General features: G+C 43.2%; 1 protein-coding gene across 4 annotated transcripts in view; it reads right to left on the bottom strand.

The window, feature by feature from the left end:
* The window catches only part of mthfd1l (methylenetetrahydrofolate dehydrogenase (NADP+ dependent) 1 like), an 86,342-nt gene extending 67,685 nt beyond the window's left edge, over nucleotides 1-18,657 (bottom strand). Inside the window, exons 1-15 of one of the 4 annotated variants that reach the window (XM_021600759.2) lie at nucleotides 18,266-18,657; nucleotides 17,274-17,370; nucleotides 17,056-17,106; nucleotides 16,887-16,940; nucleotides 15,995-16,119; nucleotides 15,242-15,342; nucleotides 14,666-14,802; nucleotides 14,207-14,309; nucleotides 12,826-12,979; nucleotides 12,401-12,574; nucleotides 6,843-6,979; nucleotides 6,525-6,571; nucleotides 5,611-5,718; nucleotides 4,583-4,657; nucleotides 3,264-3,366 (exon numbers count right to left, since the gene is read on the bottom strand). In XM_021600759.2, the coding sequence (XP_021456434.2) occupies nucleotides 3,264-3,366; nucleotides 4,583-4,657; nucleotides 5,611-5,718; nucleotides 6,525-6,571; nucleotides 6,843-6,979; nucleotides 12,401-12,574; nucleotides 12,826-12,979; nucleotides 14,207-14,309; nucleotides 14,666-14,802; nucleotides 15,242-15,342; nucleotides 15,995-16,119; nucleotides 16,887-16,940; nucleotides 17,056-17,106; nucleotides 17,274-17,370; nucleotides 18,266-18,501 (1,702 nt within the window). In that variant the 5' untranslated portion in view covers nucleotides 18,502-18,657. Of the gene's footprint in view, nucleotides 1-3,263; nucleotides 3,367-4,582; nucleotides 4,658-5,610; nucleotides 5,719-6,524; nucleotides 6,572-6,842; nucleotides 6,980-12,400; nucleotides 12,575-12,825; nucleotides 12,983-14,206; nucleotides 14,310-14,665; nucleotides 14,803-15,241; nucleotides 15,343-15,994; nucleotides 16,120-16,886; nucleotides 16,941-17,055; nucleotides 17,107-17,273; nucleotides 17,371-18,265 lie in introns of all 4 variants that reach the window. The other 3 variants (XM_021600758.2, XM_021600760.2, XM_021600761.2) reach the window with 3 other exon arrangements.
* Nucleotides 18,658-19,202: the final 545 nt, after the last annotated feature.

Raw genomic sequence — 19,202 nt, forward strand, 5'->3', positions numbered from 1 at the left:
GTGAGAGCCAGAAATCTTGCTTGTTTGTAGGTGACCAAATACTTATTTTCCACCATCATTTGCAAATAAATTCATAAAAAATCCTACAATGTGATTTTCTGGATTTTTTTTCTCTCATTTTGTCTGTCATAGTTGAAGTGTACCTATGGAGAAAATGACAGGCCTCTCATCTTTTTAAGTGGGAGAACTTGCACAATTGGTGGCTGACTAAATACTTTTCTGCCCCACTGTATTCCTGTTACATTGCACAACCATCAATGTTATGTCATAATTACGTAAAATTCTGGCAAATTAGGCGGCCCAAACTGTTGCATATACCCTGACTCTGCGTGCAATGAACGCAAGAGAAGTGACACAATTTCACCTGGTTAATATTGCCTGCTAACCTGGATTTCTTTTAGCTAAATATGCAGGTTTAAAAATATATACTTCTGTGTATTGATTTTAAGGAAGCCATTGATGTTTATGGTTAGGTACACATTGGAGCAACGATACGCACCGCATCGATTATATGCAACGCAGGACACGCTAGATAAACTAGTAATATCATCAACCATGTGTAGTTAACTAGTGGTTATGATTGATTGATTGTTTTTTATAAGATAAGTTTAATGCTAGCTAGCAACTTACCTTGGCTTACTGCATTCGCGTAACATGCAGTCTCCTCGTGGAGTGCAATGTAACCAGGTGGTTAGAGCGTTGGACCAGTTAAAACTTTTTATGGCTGGTGGGCAGTATTGAGTAGCTTGGATGAAAAGGTGCCCATTGTAAGCGGCAAGCTCCTCAGGCTCAGTTGCTAATATATGCATATTATTAGTAGTATTGGATAGAAAACACTCTAAAGTTTCCAAAACTGTCTAAATATTGTCTGTGAGTATAACAGAACTGATATTGCAGGCGAAACCCTGAGGAAAATCAAAGCAGGAAGTGGCTTCTATTTTGAAAACTCCATGTTCCATAGCCTCCCTTTGCTCCATTTAAAGGGATATGAACCAGATTCCTTTTCATATCGCTTCCTCAAGGTGTCAAAAGTCTTCAGACATAGTTTCAGGCTTTTATTTTGAAAAATTAGCCAGAACGATAACATCGCGTCAAGTGGTCACATGAGTTTTCCTCACACAATAGAGTTTGGATAGGTATTGCTTTTCCCTCTCCTACGGTGAAAGACATTTGCAGCTGATATACTATCGATTATATATTTTAAAAACAACCTGAGGATTGATTATAAAAAACGTTTGACATGTTTCTGTGAACATAATGGAAACTATTTGGAATTTGTCTGCGTTGTTGTGACCACTCTTTCCTGTGGATTTCTGAACATAACGCGACAAACAAACGGAGGTATTTTGGATCTAAAAATAATCTTTATGGAACAAAAGTAACATTTGTTGTGTAACTGGGAGTCTTGTGAGTGAAAACATCCGAAGATCAAAGGTAAACGATTAATTTGATTGCTTTTCTGATTTTCGTGACCAAGTTACCTGATGCTAAGTGTACTTAATGTTTTATCGTGCGATCGATAAACTTACAAACGCTTGGATTGCTTTCGCTGTAAAGCATAATTTCAAAATCTGAGACGACAGGTGGATTAACAAAAGGCTAAGCTGTGTTTTCCTATATTGCACTTGTGATTTCATGAATATAAATATTTATAGTAATATTTATTGTATGTAGCGCTATGCTATTGTTGACACTCAACTTGTTATGGCTGCAATCCCGATATCAGGATAACTGTAAGGTTGCAAGATTGAATCCCCCGAGCTGACAAGGGAAAAATCTGTCATTCTGCCACTGAACGAGACAGATAACCCACCGTTCCGAGGCCGTCATTGAAAATAAGAATGTGTTCTTAACTGACTTGCCTAGTTAAATAAAAGGTGTTAAAAAAAAATATAGATATAGTTTTATTTTTTTATTAAATCGGCCAAATCGGTGTCCAAAAATACCGATTTCCGATTGTTATGAAAACCTGAAATCGGCCCTAATTAAATCGGCCATTCCGATTAATCGGTCGACCTCTAGTCCACTCATTAAATGCACTCTTTCTGCATTGTGAAGAGGGAAAACCCAGATATTCACAAAGTTTGTGATTAATGACAGGTTGTTTCCTCATGCAAAATAGATTTGAGGCTTAAAATTCAATTAATAAGCTGCTTAATTTTAGGGGTTTAGTGAAGGCGGGTCATTTTTGACCCTTAGGAGTATTAAGAATGTTAAGACTACACAAGGGTTAAAGAACTGTTTTGGATTAATACAGTACATTGGCCTACAATAACAACAATGAAATACAATAATAATGATAAAACAAATGATTATAAATACTCCAGAATTGTATCCTAACTGAATAGCGAGTTGTACAGTAGCCCCCATTTAGCCGCGTCAACATTCTTGTCATCTTTGTCGACAACCACTTTTCCATATTTAGGACATTCCCCTGGTAGCAGGAGCTCCAGACTATCATTTTCCCCTGATGGAACTGTTTTTCAGACCGTGGCACCAGCCCATAATTTGGTCAAACTATTTTGTTTATTTTTTCGTGACGCAACAGGATAGTTATACAATCAGAAAACATTTTTTTTTTTCTCCCAGGAAAGGAGTGTCTCGCTTGACACAGCAGCAGGCCCCAGCTAAAAAAGGTACAGGCAGGCAGACACCTTCATTACAGGAAACATGAGGATAATGTACTTACCTTTTGTCCAAATCATGGTTTCAGCCTCCAACCTTTATGTTTTAGTGAGGTTAATGAATGTGCAGCCAGCAACGACGCGACCAATCATTTTTTTTTTACTCGCACAGCCAAGTCCGGCATGTAGCCTAGTGGTTAGAGCGTTGGACTAGTAACTGAAAGGTTGCAAGATCGAATCCACAAGCTGACAAGGTAACAATCTGTCTTTCTGCCCCTGAACAAGGCAGGTAACCCACTGTTCCTAGGCCGTCATTGAAAATAAGAATTTGTTCTAAACTGACTTGCCTAGTTAAAAAAAGGTTCAAATATATTTTTTAAAGTAAAGGGTTGGTGACTAAAAGGTCACAGTCTGGAGTCCTGCCTTGTAAGCTTTTCACTATAAGCATACTCTCCAACTTTCATTTTAGGCCAAGGCTCCTTTCTTGCTTTCTCTCTCCCAGCAGCACAATTGGCCGGCTACAATTACAATTACCGGCTAACGGAAACCCTGCTCCACCACTCAAATCAACACATTAACCAATCATGTGGGGGGCCTGTAATATGGGAGGGGGGAATAACTGATTGGACAGGGTCCTACCTCTCTGCCAGGTGACCTTGGCGGGGTCGAGGTCGAGACGGACAAAGGAGCTGACCTCCTGGGGCATGAGAGCACTGGGGTCAATCTCACTGATGCCCAAACGCTAGAGCAGGAGAGAGAGAGAGAAAGAGAAATGATAATGTCAACAACAGTTTATGAATCTTACAGTGGTAAAGCCCGCAGCATAGCACCTGCATCCCACTGCTGGCAGACCTCTGAAGCTAAGAAGGGTTAGTCCCTGGATGGGAGGCCAGATGCTACTGGAAGTAGAGTTTGAGGGCCAGTAGGAGGCACTCTTTCCTCTGGTCCAAAAAAAAGTATATCCCAGGTTAGTGATTGGGGTCATTGCCCTGTGTAGGGCACCGTGTTTTAAACGGGTGTCCTGACTCTCTGTTGTCACTAAAGATCGGGTGTCCTGGCCATAATTCCCAATCTGATCTGGCCCCTCATACCATCATTGCCACCTAATCATCCCCGGCTACCAATTGGCTCATTCACCCCTCCTCTCCCCTGTAACTATTCCCCAAGTCGTTGCTGAGAATATGATCTGTCAACTTACCTGGTAAAAAAGACCGTTCAATGAGGTCCAAAAGGCTTAATTTTCCGATCTGACATCTATCTCTTATCCTAGAATTTCCCTGTGATGTCTATCATATCACCTTTCCCAATTAAAGGTAACTACCAAAATAAAGGAAACACTTGAGTAAATGAGGGATACAAAGTGTATTGAAAGCAGGTGATTCAACACAGGTGTGGTTCCTGAGTTAACATTTCTGGCAGAAGACAGGCGGATCTTTCATTTATGTCTAGTCCTAGATTACCTTCATTAGACAATTCTTAAGAGACTCCTCCAGTACTTCTCCCTCAAAGCTCTTCCACTCTCTCGGTTTCCCTCCCTCTTCCACATATCTTCAAACGGATGAATATTTCACACCCTCCTGAACTTCACCACTCAAGTCTTCCTCAAGTTGTGTGTTTGTGTCTCTGAGGCTGTGTGCTGGTTCGGAGGACCTCACGCCTCCATCTCCTATCTGTTTGTTATTGTTTAACAGTAAGCCAGACTGCTATCAACACTCCTATAAAAGATCTATGGTAAACCATAGAGTCCTATATTACTCTAACTGTAATCCAAACAGATGAGTGGTGATGTTGAGGGGATAGTGCTGCAGAGTGGGAGGTACTATGAAGGGACTTTGGACGACCAGTATATCAGCTCACTGAGGCTACCTAGTGGAGGTCTTAGGGACATAACTGTGCGAGGTAACTGAACAATAGCCAGTACACATAGGACTTTAGGCAGTGAATTTGGGTGGACTTACACGTAGCCTGGCAATCTGTATGGGAGAGAAGCGCCTGACTCCATTCACTGAGGGGACCAGTCTGCTGTACAGAGCCTGGAGAGATGGAACAGTAGAAGAGAATATATCAAGTGGTGATTTCATAATTCATACACAATATGGAAGATAAATGGGTCCTGAGACAACATTGTGATCTCACTAGTGTCACATTTAGGCATCTAACAATGCTTTGAAGGGATTTGCATGGAAGAACTTCTTTATACACTGACATATGCCTCCTATACGATGTTCACCTAATAAGGAATTCCCCTCCACCACAAATTGGGGAAAACAAACATGCTTTCCCATTAAACCCCAGTGTGAAAGAGACAACTTAGTTATATAGAAATAACAAAACACGCCGAAAAGCTGGAGTGTTGTTCAATGTACATGTAACCAGGGCAAAAGTCTCGACGTACGAGTCGCAATGCTCCGACAGAGTAATAGAGCCTGCGAGAAGAGCCCTGTGGTTTCAGGCTACTCGGCATGGGAGATTGTGGGGAACCGGTGTCCAGGTAGGCTACAGGTAGTTGTGCGTGGAAAATCGTTATACCATAGGAAAGACATTTAACTCGTTTAGTATAGTCCGTTTAACTCCTCACTACTTGCATCTGTAGAGTACGTTTGTTTGTGTTGTTGGTCATGGCTAGCATAATGTTCCGGTCGGTAGCTAGCTAGCTAGCACTCACATGGCTGCTAGCACCGTCAAGAAAAAGGGCATGAGTCCCTACAATATTATGCTTTTTCAAGTAGTGAAAACGCTCGGGAACAGACGATGTTGAAAAGCAATCTTCAGACATGTGCTTTTCTTAAATGTAGTTTTATAATTGTCTTAAACAAGCAGACAAGAAAATGGAGTTCGAACGTTGCGGCTATCTAATACTACTGGGAATACACTGAAACTATTTACATTGTGATGTTAATATCATTTTTAGGACAACTCTGCATTCTGATGGCATAACTCTCCATTGTGATGTCAGAATCACTCTGAATTATGACATCACTGTCACCTTGTCTTTTTGGGTGGCCTCGTGCAGCATCCGGGCATCAATGGCAGCAGCCACCAGGTTATTGGCTGCAGTGATTGCATGGATATCACCTGTCAAATGGAGGTTGAACTGAGAGAGAGAAGAGAGAGAGAGAAAAGAGAGAGAAAGAGAGAGAGAGAGAACGATGGTGGGACAGAGAGACACAGAGAGAGATAAAGGTGGGACAGAGACAAATATATAAAGAAGATGGGACAGAGAGACAGAGAGAGATAAAGGTGGGACAGAGACAAAGATATAAAGAAGATGGGACAGAGACAGAGAGAAGAGTGAGCAAAAAGAGAGCAAGTCATCATATTCAAAAGTGAAATAACTACAGAAGTGAAAACTCAATTTACTGAATTTCATTGAACAGAGTAGAGTTCCATAGAAAACCAAGAGGGAGGATTATATGCAATTTCAATCAGGCTATATGCCATGTCTCATACTGTGACTATGAACTCATGTTGCCCTATACTTGACTGGACCCCCACCTCTGTGACTACACCACGACACACAAAGATCACAGGCCAACAGACTCCATCATGTAGTTTAAATATCCATTTAACAGCCACTGGAGTATTGAGGAGAGAAAGAGAGAGAAGAGGGGGAGTTCAACGGTGCTGGTGTTTGTGTTGAAGGCAGGGAGGCTAGGAGGCTGAAGAGCCTTCTCTGAAGTGTCCGTCTCTCTGACTTTGAAGTCTGACGCCTCCCTCCCCATATCCCTCCCTCCAGCTCTCACCCTCCACCTTGTCTCTTCACGCACACTTTAGTCACAGAGAATGTTATGCACGCCTTGGGGTGTGTGTGTGTGTGTATATAGTTTAAACATTGGTGTGTTTGTGTAGCCCCTTTGAAGCCGTGGGTCCAGCTGAGAGCTGCCTGTGTGTGTCTCTTACCTCCTCCATAGGGATGACCTGGGCATATCCCCCTCCCGCGGCACCCCCTAGGGGAACACACAGACAAAACACACAGTGAGAGCGAGACAACAGGCATGAGGGAGACAGGAGTACTGCTGAGCTGTGGACTAAGTAAACTACTCCACCTCCATCCCCTTACAATCTGAAAAAAATATGTTAACAATTAGCGTCATGCAGACAACATTCCCATACCATTCTCCTCATAAGAAGCAGATGGATATGTGAACAGATTCATTTATTAGCATAGATATGCTTTCTCTAACATAGATATACGAGTAGAGATCTGCCCTCTCTGACCTTTGACTCCAAAGGTGGGCCCCTGAGAGGGCTGTCTGAGGCAGGCGAAGGAGTTGAGCTTGAGGTGGGCAGAGAGCGCCTGGACCAGGCCAATGACCACCGTGCTTTTACCCTCCCCCAGGGGGGTCGGAGTGATACTGGTGTTGGAGAGAAAAGAGATAACATTAAGAGAAACGTACACACACTAATAGAGTATAGTTCTAGAATGAGGGACTCAAAGCAGGGGGAGTGCATTGGTCTCACACCATCTAATGTGTAGGCTACTGGTCCACTCGTGCTATAATCTAATCAGCAGCACCTCACAGCCCTAACCACATTTAGCCTGTATCCAAGGCAACCAGATTCATTAGTCCAATTGGACTAATTCATGTGACCAATTGGTATCTCGCTGGACATTATAGAGATGAATAAATCAAATATAAAAGTGAGAAACCTGTGAGACCTATTAAAAATGGACTTAAAATGTAATTCTTCTTTTAACCCAATGTTGCTCAGTTTGTGGTAAAAGGTGGGAAAAGAGGGAAGAAAAAGGTAGAGGCACTTTCTCTCTCCCTATCCGGTGAAAACAATTGAGTGAGGCCCCTCAGGGAACAAAGACGGCTCCTTAAGAAGAGCGAGAGTGTGTGTGTGAGACCGAGGGAAGTAAGAGCCGGATAGTGAATCAGTGTGTACAGTGCCTTCAGAAAGTATTCATACCCCTTCACTTATTCCACATTTGTTGTGTTACAGCCTGAATTCAAAATGGATTAAAATGACTTTTTTCCTCACCCATGTACACACACACACCTTCATTTTGACAGAGTGAAAACGTGTTTTCAGAAATGTTTGCAAATTCATTGAAAGCGAAATACAGAAAAATCTTACATAAGCATTCACACCCTACTCAATACATGTTAGAATAAACTTTGGCAGCGATTACAGCTGTGAGTCTTTCTGGGTAAGTCTAAGAGTTTTGCACACCTGGATTGTACAATATTTGGACATTTATTTGTTTATTATTCAAGTTCTGTAAAATTGATAATTTACTAGATAGATTTGCAGTAGATTTAAACCGATTTAAGTCAAAACTCAAACTAGGCCACTCAGGAAAATTCAAATGTCATCTTTGTAAGCAACTCATGTATATTTGGCCTTGTGTTTAAGGTTATTGTCCTGCTGAAAGGTGAATTTCTCTCCCAGTGTCTGGTGCAGACTGAACCAGGTTTTCCTCTAGTATTTAGCCTGTATTTAGCTCTATTCTGTTTATTTTTATCCATTTAAAAAAAAAAGATATATGTATGTAGTTCTTGCCGATGACAAGCATATCCATAACATAATGCAGCCACCACCCTGCTCGAAAACATGAGTGGTACTCAGTGATGTGTTGTATTTGCCCCGGAAAAAAATAAGGTCATAAAGGTCATTTTTTGCAGTTTTACTTTAGTACCTTATTGCAAACGGGATGCACGTTTCGGAATATTTGTATTCTGTACAGGCTTCCTTTCCACTCTGTCATTTAGCTTAGTATTGTGGAGTAACTACAATGTTCTATCACAGCAATTAAACTATGTAACTGTTTAAAAGTCACCATTGGCCTCATGGTAAAATCCCTGAGCAACTGAGTTAGGAACGACGCCCGTATCTTACTAGTGACTGGGTGTATCATCCAAAGTGTAATTAATGCATTAGCATCGAACAGCCCCCGTGATATGCAGCTGTTCAGGGAAGCTAGAAACCATTATACACAGGCAGTTAGAAAAGCCAAGGCTAGCTTTTTCAAGCAGAAATTTGCTTCTTGCAACACTAACTCAAAAAAGTTCTGGGACACTGTAAAGTCCATGGAGAATAAGAACACCTCCTCCCAGCTGCCCACTGCACTGAAGATAGGAAACACTGTCACCACTGATAAATCCACCATAATTGAAAATTTCAATAAGCATTTTTCTACTGCTGGCCATGCTTTCCACCTGGCTACTCCTACCCCTGTCAACAGCACTGCACCCCCAACAGCAACTCGCCCAAGCCTTCCCCATTTCTCCTTCTCCCAAATCCATTCAGCTGATGTTCTGAAAGAGCTGCAAAATCTGGACCCCTACAAATCAGCCGGGCTAGACAATCTGGACCCTTTCTTTCTAAAATTATCTGCCGTAATTGTTGCCACCCCTATTACTAGCCTGTTCAACCTCTCTTTCGTGTCGTCTGAGATTCCCAAAGATTGGAAAGCAGCTGCGGTCATCCCCCTCTTCAAAGGGGGGGACACTCTTGACCCAAACTGCTACAGACCTATATCTATCCTACCATGCCTTTCTAAGGTCTTCGAAAGCCAAGTCAACAAACAGATTACCGACCATTTTGAATCTCACCATACCTTCTCTGCTATGCAATCTGGTTTCAGAGCTGGTCATGGGTGCACCTCAGCCACGCTCAAGGTCCTAAACGATATCTTAACCGCCATCGATAAGAAACATTACTGTGCAGCCGTATTCATTGATCTGGCCAAGGCTTTCGACTCTGTCAATCACCACATCCTCATCGGCAGACTCAACAGCCTTGGTTTCTCAAATGATTGCCTCGCCTGGTTCACCAACTACTTCTCTGATAGAGTTCAGTGTGTCAAATCGGAGGGTCTGTTGTCCGGACCTCTGGCAGTCTCTATGGGGGTGCCACAGGGTTCAATTCTTGGACCGACTCTCTTCTCTGTATACATCAATGAGGTCGCTCTTGCTGCTGGTGAGTCTCTGATCCACCTCTACGCAGACGACACCATTCTGTATACTTCCGGCCCTTCTTTGGACACTGTGTTAACAACCCTCCAGGCAAGCTTCAATGCCATACAACTCTCCTTCCGTGGCCTCCAATTGCTCTTAAATACAAGTAAAACTAAATGCATGCTCTTCAACCGATCGCTACCTGCACCTACCCGCCTGTCCAACATCACTACTCTGGACGGCTCTGACTTAGAATACGTGGACAACTACAAATACTTAGGTGTCTGGTTAGACTGTAAACTCTCCTTCCAGACCCATATCAAACATCTCCAATCCAAAGTTAAATCTAGAATTGGCTTCCTATTTCGCAACAAAGCATCCTTCACTCATGCTGCCAAACATACCCTTGTAAAACTGACCATCCTACCAATCCTCGACTTTGGCGATGTCATTTACAAAATAGCCTCCAATACCCTACTCAACAAATTGGATGCAGTCTATCACAGTGCAATCCGTTTTGTCACCAAAGCCCCATATACTACCCACCATTGCGACCTGTACGCTCTCGTTGGCTGGCCCTCGCTTCATACTCGTCGCCAAACCCACTGGCTCCATGTCATCTACAAGACCCTGCTAGGTAAAGTCCCCCCTTATCTCAGCTCGCTGGTCACCATAGCATCTCCCACCTGTAGCACACGCTCCAGCAGGTATATCTCTCTAGTCACCCCCAAAACCAATTCTTTCTTTGGCCGCCTCTCTTTCCAGTTCTCTGCTGCCAATGACTGGAACGAACTACAAAAATCTCTGAAACTGGAAACACTTATCTCCCTCACTAGCTTTAAGCACCAACTGTCAGAGCAGCTCACAGATTACTGCACCTGTACATAGCCCACCTATAATTTAGCCCTATCAACTACCTCTTTCCCAACTGTATTTAATTTATTTATTTATTTTGCTCCTTTGCACCCCATTATTTTTATTTCTACTTTGCACATTCTTCCATTGCAAAACTACCATTCCAGTGTTTTACTTGCTATATTGTATTTACCTTGCCACCAAGGCCTTTTTTGCCTTTACCTCCCTTCTCACCTCATTTGCTCACATTGTATATAGACTTGTTTATACTTTATTATTGACTGTATGTTTGTTTTACTCCATGTGTAACTCTGTGTTGTTGTATCTGTCGAACTGCTTTGCTTTATCTTGGCCAGGTCGCAATTGTAAATGAGAACTTGTTCTCAACTTGCCTACCTGGTTAAATAAAGGTAAAATAAATAAATAAAAATAAATAAATAAAAATAACTTCACCATGCTCAAAGGGATATTGAATGTCTGCTTGAAAAAAATTACCCATCAACCAATAGGTGCCCTTCTTTGCGAGGCATTGGATAACCTCCCTGGAATTTGGTTGAATCCACATTTGAAATTCACTGCTCACCTTATAGATAATTGTATGTGTGTGGTACAGAGATGCGGTAGTCATGAGGTAGGTAAAGCTCTGCCTTATATCAGCTCACTGGTCACGATAACACCCACCCGTAGCACGCGCTCCAGCAGGTATATCTCACTGCACATCCCCAAAGCCAACACCTGCTTTGGCCGCCTTTCCTTCCAGTTCTCTGCTGCCAGGGACTGGAACGAATTGCAAAAATCGCTGAGGCTGGAGACTTATATTTCCCTCACGAACTTTAAACATCAGCTATCCGAGCAGCTAGCTGATCGCTGCAGCTGTACATAACCCATCTGTAAATAGCCCACCCAATCTACCTACCTCATCCCCATATTGTTTTATTGTACTTTTATGCTCTTCTGCACACCAGTATTTCTGCTTGCACATCATCATCTGCTCATCTATCACTCCAGTGTTAATTTGCTAAACTGTAATTACTCTGTTACTATGGCCTGTTTATTGCCTTACCTCCTCACGCCATTTGCACAGTGTTTCTAGACTTTCTTTTTTCCCTATTGTGTTATTGACTGTATGCTTGTTTATCCGATGTGTAATTCTGTGTTGTTGTTTGTGTCACACTGCTTTGCGTTTATCTTGGCCAGGTCGCAGTTGTAAATGAGAACTCGTTCTCAACTGGCCCACCTGGTTAAATAAAGGTGAAATAAAAAATAAAATAAATAAAAAGTCATTCAAAAATCATGTTAAACACCATTATTGCACACAGTCCATGCAACTTACTATGTGACTTGTTAAGCACACTTGTACACCTAAACTTATTTAGGCTTGCCATATCAAACGAGTTTAACATTTATTGACTCAAGACATTTCAGCTTTTCATTTTTTATACATTTGTAAATATATGTCTCCAAACGTATCTCCACTGACATTAAAAGGGGTATTGTGTGTAGGCCAGTGACACAAAATTGCAGCTGTAACAAAAAAAAGGTGGAAAAAGTCAAGGGGTGTGAATATTTCTGAATACACTATGTGTTTATGTGACAGTGTGTGGGAGTGTGTGTGTGTGTGTAGGCTTGTGGCATTGGGTTGGAGAAAAAAAGAGTGTTTAGCGCATTTGAACCTGTGTGTGTGTGTGTGTGTATGTGTGTGTGTGTTGCTGCCGGTCTGCCAGGGGTTGGGGCGAGTGGCAGCAGTGCATTCCTCAGCCAGACACATGAAAGGAGGCAGTGGGGCCTGATCTGTCAGAGCAGCAACGTTCACACACCCTTCAAAGAGGGGCCGGCCCTGACCGCCAGGGGCCCTGACAGGTATGAGGCAAGGCTCCATGTCTGTGAGCAGTGTAGTGAGAATAGAGATGGAATCGGGTGGGGGGGGGGGGGGGGGGGGGAGTAGAAATACAATGTGCAAAGGGGTGAAGTTCAAACTAGAATAAATTCCTTGCCCAGACGGACGGTAAGACTCACCCAGCCACCAACACATATTTCCCATCAGGCTGTTCTCTGAGGCGATCCAAGAGTGAGAGGCGGACCTTAGCTTTGGTTCTGCCATAGGCCTCAGTCTCTTCCTGCAGCAGGCCTATCTCTTGAGCCAGCTGGTCCACAGGCTTAGGGGTCTGGGCACGGGAGATCTCTATGTCACTGTGGAGGAATGGGTGGACAAGTTACCTCAGACCTTATAATACAATATTATCTAAACATCGCTTACAATACTGAGAGAAGTCCTTTTGTGAGATCTCCTACACTTGAGCTGAGGTTTGTCAAGGCAAGAAGAGATGTTGCCTCTCTTAGCATCATTCAAAGGTTGTGCAAATGGGAGCTTTGTGTTTTGTATAGAGGGATGTGGTTAGTTCCTGGGTTGCCCAGTGACACGGGTACGTCCTGGTTCTTACCTGGGTACAGGTGACAGTGGCTGCAGCTTGAGGCTGCGGAGTGTCCAGGGTCTGTACTGTTGTCCCTGGGCCCAACGACTGCTGCTTTGCACCACGTTCTGCATCCGGAGGGCTGCTGTTAGGGGTCCCACTCCAGACATCTCCATTCCATGATCTTCTGAGACATACAATGTTATAACAAGTTAATAATAAGGTTAAAACAGCATACTGAATTTCTATCTACAGTACATTCGGAAAGTATTCAGACCCCTTCCCTTTTTGGTACGTTACAGCCGTATTCTAAAATTGATGAAATGTATTTTTCCTCAATCTACACACAAGAAGACCCCATAATGACAAAGCGAAACAGGTTTTTAGAAATGTCTGAAGTTGTTATACAAATAAAAATGAGGCCTTCATGGTAGAGTGGCCAGCCGGAAGCCACTCCTCAGTATAAGGCACGACAGCCGGCTTTGAGTAAGCCAAAAGGCACCTTAAAGGACTCAGACCATGAGAAACAAGATTCTCTGGTCTGATTAAAAGAAAAATGAACTATTTTGTCTGAATGCCAAGCATCATGTCTGGAGGAAACCTGGCACCATCCCTATGGTGAAGCATGGTGGTGGCATAATCATGCAGTGGGGATGTTTTTTAGCGGCAGGGACTGGGAGAAGTCAGGATCGAGGAAAAGACGAACGGAGCAAAGTACAGAGATCCTTGATGAAAACCTGCTTCAGAGATCTCAGGACCTCCGACTGGGGCGAAGGTTCACCTTCCAACAGGACAACGACCCTAAGCACACAGCCAAGACAAAGCAGGAGGGGCTTCAGGACAAGTCTCTGAATGTCCTTGAGTGGCCCAACCAGAGCCCCAACTTGAATCTGATATAACATTTCTGAAGAGACCTGAAAATAGCTGTGCAGCGACACTCCCCCATCCAACCTGACAGAACTTGAGAGGATCTACAGATGAGAAGGGGAGAAACTCCTCAAATACAGGTGTGCCAAGCTTGTAGGGTCATACCCAAGAAGACTCGAGGCTGTAATCACTGCCAAAGGTGCTTCAACAAAATACTGAGTAAAAGGTCTGAATAAATACATAAATGTGATATCAGTTTTTTATATACATTTGGGGGGGGGGGTCTAACAACCTGTTTTTGTTATGTCATTATGAGGTATTGTATGCAGATTGATAAGATACTTAAAATCTCTTTTTGAATTAGGCTGAAACGTAACAAATGTGGAAAAAGTAAAGGGGTCTGAATACTTTCCGAATACACTGTATTTTACAGAATCTATCCAGCAGTGAATTAACTCATTAAAAGCATATTGTGACCAAGCAGTTCTGTAATGTCCCTATGATGACGATGTTCCCCCCCCTGATTGACACAGGTCAGTCCTACCTGTCATAAGAGCGGAGCCACAGTGGATGACTGCAGTCCCAGGTCTCAGCCATGTGGGAGGGACATCCATATGCCCCGCAGCCAACAGGACTACAGCGTTCGCCTGCATCACCCGGGCAAGAGAAAAGAAGATGGAGCGCATAAGAAAGAGGGGACAGAGTGAGACAAAAATTAAGGAAGTGAGCAAACTAATTCAAATGACATCCTTCAGTAGTTAAAGTACAGGGTAATAGATGCGGATAGGTTTGACTTTAATCTCTGCAGGTCTTCAAAGCTGTCAGTCTAATCATGGCATGACAGCAATCAAACACACCTCACATGTTTCAGGGTATTGCCTCAATTAGAGCTACACTGCCACCAAGTGGTCAAAACACAACATGCCTATTGAAACACATTTTGTACGTGTACCATGTGAAGGTGAATGTGTGTGTGTGCGCGCATGCATCTGTGTGTACATACCTGTTTCTGTAGAACCTCAGAGCTCCTCCGGCTGTGGAGGACCACCATACCTCTTCTCTGCATCAGGCATTGCAGGGCCACCCCAAGGGGTCCTTCACCCCCCACCACCAACACGGTCCTCCCCTCCATAGGGGTGTCTACGGAAACAGGAAAATATGGAATAAGAAAAATACAGTATATTTTTACTCAACAGTACAATATACATTTATCTCATATTCCTAGAATAGTCCCTCCCGGGGTTCCATAAAAGTGAGAGTCTTCAGTAGTCCAGTGTTTTTCTTACGGTGTAATAGTTTGGTGTCATCGTTTTCATTGGACTGTATCCATATGTGGATCATCTTCCATAAACTAATAGCAAAGCTGTTTCAACTGGATAGTAATCCAATCCATACACTACAATTTGAACACAAAAATGATTTGACATATGCATTACATATAGTATGTACTCGCTAGGCTTATCAGTGATGAAGAACTCTAGCTGCTTAACTTAAGTTACACATAGTGGTCTCCATTGCTGGTATGCTCTGAATTACTCCAGTCTAGTTCAAGTAGCAGCGTGACACTTTCTCTGCTCACCATGTCTGGCCAGCAGCTCCATGACAGCGTTGGCCAGGGGGGGTATGAAGCCCTGGTTCATATCTCCTCGCACCAGCCTCCCCACATTCAGGTCTGACACACTACAGTATAGACAGGACACACACGCATAAAGTAGGGCACAAGTAGTAGACATAAGACATTGCTAGTGTAGCGTTGGCAGTAGACTGGCCAGGTGGTTTTAGAATAGTCCTCATATTGTGCATTATGAATGAGCAATAACTGGGTAGGGCTACAGTATAGATCAAATGTGATTTATGTACAATTACAATCCATGGCACAGCATGGGTGATGGTGGTAGTAGTAACTGTATAATCCAGCAGGCTATGACCCTAACAATGCTCTATGGCCCAACAGTGGTTTAACCTTAAAAATTCTGTCTGTCGTTGTAAGGCAACTCTTGTCATCCTATAATAGGGAATGTTTCTCTGTCATTGGGTCATGTTTTAGTTGCTCTACAATAACCCACAGTACTGTCTCTCTGACGGGCTGTTAATGTCCTGCAGCACATTCTGATTTGGACCAAATTCAAGGCAGCATGGCAGAAAATGCATTGAAACTCCACAGGGCAAGAGGCACACAAAGCCAGGACAGAAAGGGACAGGCGTCAACAGATGAATTAATGGTGAAGCTCTGATACCTGTGTGGTTATATTGTAATTACACTAATTAAAACATTGTACAAACATGTTGTTATAGAAAGTACGCTGAGCTGTGTTTGTAATGAATGAGTTACCCATCCACGTCCTTCTCTGGTCTGAGTGTGTTGAGGACCCGGCTGGTGAGGGAGGCAGGGGGGAGGTGGAGGTACACACCATGCACCCTGGGATCCTCATTCAGCTTCAACACCTCCTCTATAATCTACACAAATAAAGAAAGAGGGTGTTGGGGAGAGGGATAAGGATGGGGTGGAATTTGGAGGGAGAAATTACTTCAGTTAAATCATAAAGGTAAACTAGCAAGAATGTGGCCCTTGATGTCTAGAAGTGTGCACTCTGAAGGTGAGAGGTCAACCACTCAGGCAACTGATAGTGACCTCAGCTGCCCCTGGAAAGAGAGTGGGTTAGTGGAAGTAAAGAAACATGGAGGGAGAGAGGAGAAGAAAGAGAAAACACATGCACCGAGGACATAGTGAAAGTAGAGCAGCAGACACCTCAGACACGCTCAAGGAAATCCAGACATCCACTAGACCCATTCCAAAGATATCCATATTCACCTAATACACACAGGACCATGATCATCACCCTACTATGGAAAAGGTCATTCCCAGGTCCACAGCTGAGAAGGAAGGAACCTCATAAACGTACGGTGTTGAAAGAGATTCAACAATTTCCTACAACAATTATCTAGTACTCGGGGGAGATCCATGACATTGTGTCCAATACTTATTGATCATTGAGAGAGACTGTGGCTTGACTTATTAGACAGGCAATGGAAGAACAAGATATGCAGATGCATTCACCTGACACACACAGACACACACACAGTAAAGTGAATGTCAGGCAGAATTTGACTTGCAGGGAAGGGTGGGAAGAAGGCAACAGCCAATGATGTGATGTCCAATCACAGTGAGTGCTGTTGGATTGTGGTGGGAATTTGTGTAGTAGGTATTGGCTGGTTTGACTCACCTCATCTTCAGTGCATTCTCTGGGCAAGCAGATCTGAGTAACGTTCAGGCCAATCTATGAAATGAGGGATTCGGGGAAATGAACAGTGGGAAAACACCAACAGGTAACTTGACTTAATAGTAAAAATTACTTTTTTAAAGCTAAAGAGAAACAGAATCACTTAATGTACCTTTCCAGCCATCTTCTTGTTGAGCTCCAGTAAACGGTCATCCTCATCTGCCTTTGAGACGAGAATACAAAGCCTTGAGCAACATAGACACACACCAAAAGGTTCAATAAAACAATCACGGGGGAGCCTAGAATAACCCATCAATACCCAGCCCAACTGACAACGGCCAAGCACAGCAGCAATCTAAGGCCACCATGACCTACAGACGACATGTTTACCTGTATGATAGCCAGCGTAGGTTTGAGTGCAGGGTGGCCCCTCTGCAAAGCCACCATCTCCTCTTTGGTCCTTTGAACATTCTCCCTGCAAGAGAAACTGGATTCAGAAAAACCCAGTCATCCACACTAAAGACCACATATATTCATTCACATGTAGTCCTAGGGGCAAGCTATGGAGGAAGCAGCCGAAAACAAAAGAGAATCCTTGGCATGACAATGTCGATCACACACTTTTCAAGCAACTGGTAGTCAAGCTTTATCATTATGATTGGATTGTAGTCAGATATCATGTTTGGAAGTGTAAATCTAGATTGTATTGGTGGCAGTGACCGTTTGATCATTCAAATAAAAGGGATTGAACCACAAAAGAAAAACAACAAATGAAAATATTTTGTGAAATGATACTTGTGACCATGTTATTAGTAATAGTTACATAAACTTTCCCTTACAGAGTGTGTGGGGACTTGGTGATCTGTGCCACGTTGCTGTGCCAAGTAGCCTACTACTGGAGGTTGAGTCAAAGCCAGCCATGGGGAATGTACACTGAACTACATTCGGCGACCATCATGTAAAAAATGTATTGTGGAACATTTGTTTGTAGTCTTTACCGGAAACGTTTTCATGTATCAGTTACAATGTGTTGCAATTACACGTGTGTGAAACATACATGCCAGTATGGGAGTAAGCACAGTGGAAAATTGCATCAGCTGGGTGGTAGTAGTTGGTCAGCAGCTCCTTAAAAGATGCCGATCACACGCGGGAAGCTCAAGTTATGAAGACGAACTACTGCAGCAACTTTAATGAAACTGGCTACATCCCACATGAAATACAACATTGCAAGTAGCGTGGATGTTCGCTGTATTCATCGAATAAGATGCTAACGTTAGCTGGCTCAACTACCAAGTTGGCTACATTCAGGAAATAAGTGAGATGGCCATTCGTTCATGTTACGAATGGTAAAAATATGAAATATATTGAAAAGCTTTGTTTACCTGATAGTGTTTTCGTAGCCCGGTCCATCCGTTTGCTTTCCTAACTTGGGCGCTTTTTCCGCGGAGGTAGTGCCGCTTACGGAACTAGCAGCCCGGAGAAGCAACTGGCTGTTGCTGGATGGACCTAGCGGTAGGGAACTCTTCGCCAAGCCGAACACCCGGACTCCCGTACGAGGTTGGTGTACGGATGGGGTCGGTAAATTGCGGCAGGCATGGCGAAGTGTAGAAAGCCTCATGATGATTCTGATGAAATAGCGGGTTGTTGATGTTAACTACCGACTGGTGAGACTCGGAACCGGTGATATCAGAGAAACCGGTAGTGGTTGAGACACTATGCAAGCAGCGTGTTGGTAAAGCGAGGAACAGCCCACGGGCCACCCCCCTTTATTTTTTTTATTGCGGTTTGTATGTGGGTGTTATATTAAACATAGAGGGAGTCAAATGTAGGCAAGCAATAAACATTTCAGAACAACTACTAGTCGAATAAGACATGGGAGAGATGACGAATTTTTGCAAAGAGATTTATTTATGGACTAATTCACTTGAAACAAATAGCCAAACCGAAGACATTACTCTAGTGCCTCCCCTGCGATCAAACCGCCATAAAAAAAATGAAACGCAGTTTAAGGTGATCATCGAGAGCTGCCTTTTCACCCAAAATGTAGGCTAGACTTTGCTGCGCTACAAGTCCTATGACTTACTGTGAAAATTGGGATGGGATGTAGTAAGATTGGCTCAGGAAGTAGAAGGCTTAAAAGCAATGGAACAGATCAGCAGCGGTAGAGTCAACTGTGTTTATTTTACAAAAGGATGTATTTTTCCATACAGTGCCAAACGATACATAAACTCGATGGGGGAAAAACATTAAGCTAAAATTCTAATAATTGTTAGGCTAAACCCATGGCTTGGGCCCTTAAATGTGACATGCATGCTACAA

Source organism: Oncorhynchus mykiss, chromosome 4 (assembly GCF_013265735.2).
Source record: "Oncorhynchus mykiss isolate Arlee chromosome 4, USDA_OmykA_1.1, whole genome shotgun sequence".
NCBI lineage: Eukaryota > Metazoa > Chordata > Actinopteri > Salmoniformes > Salmonidae > Oncorhynchus > Oncorhynchus mykiss.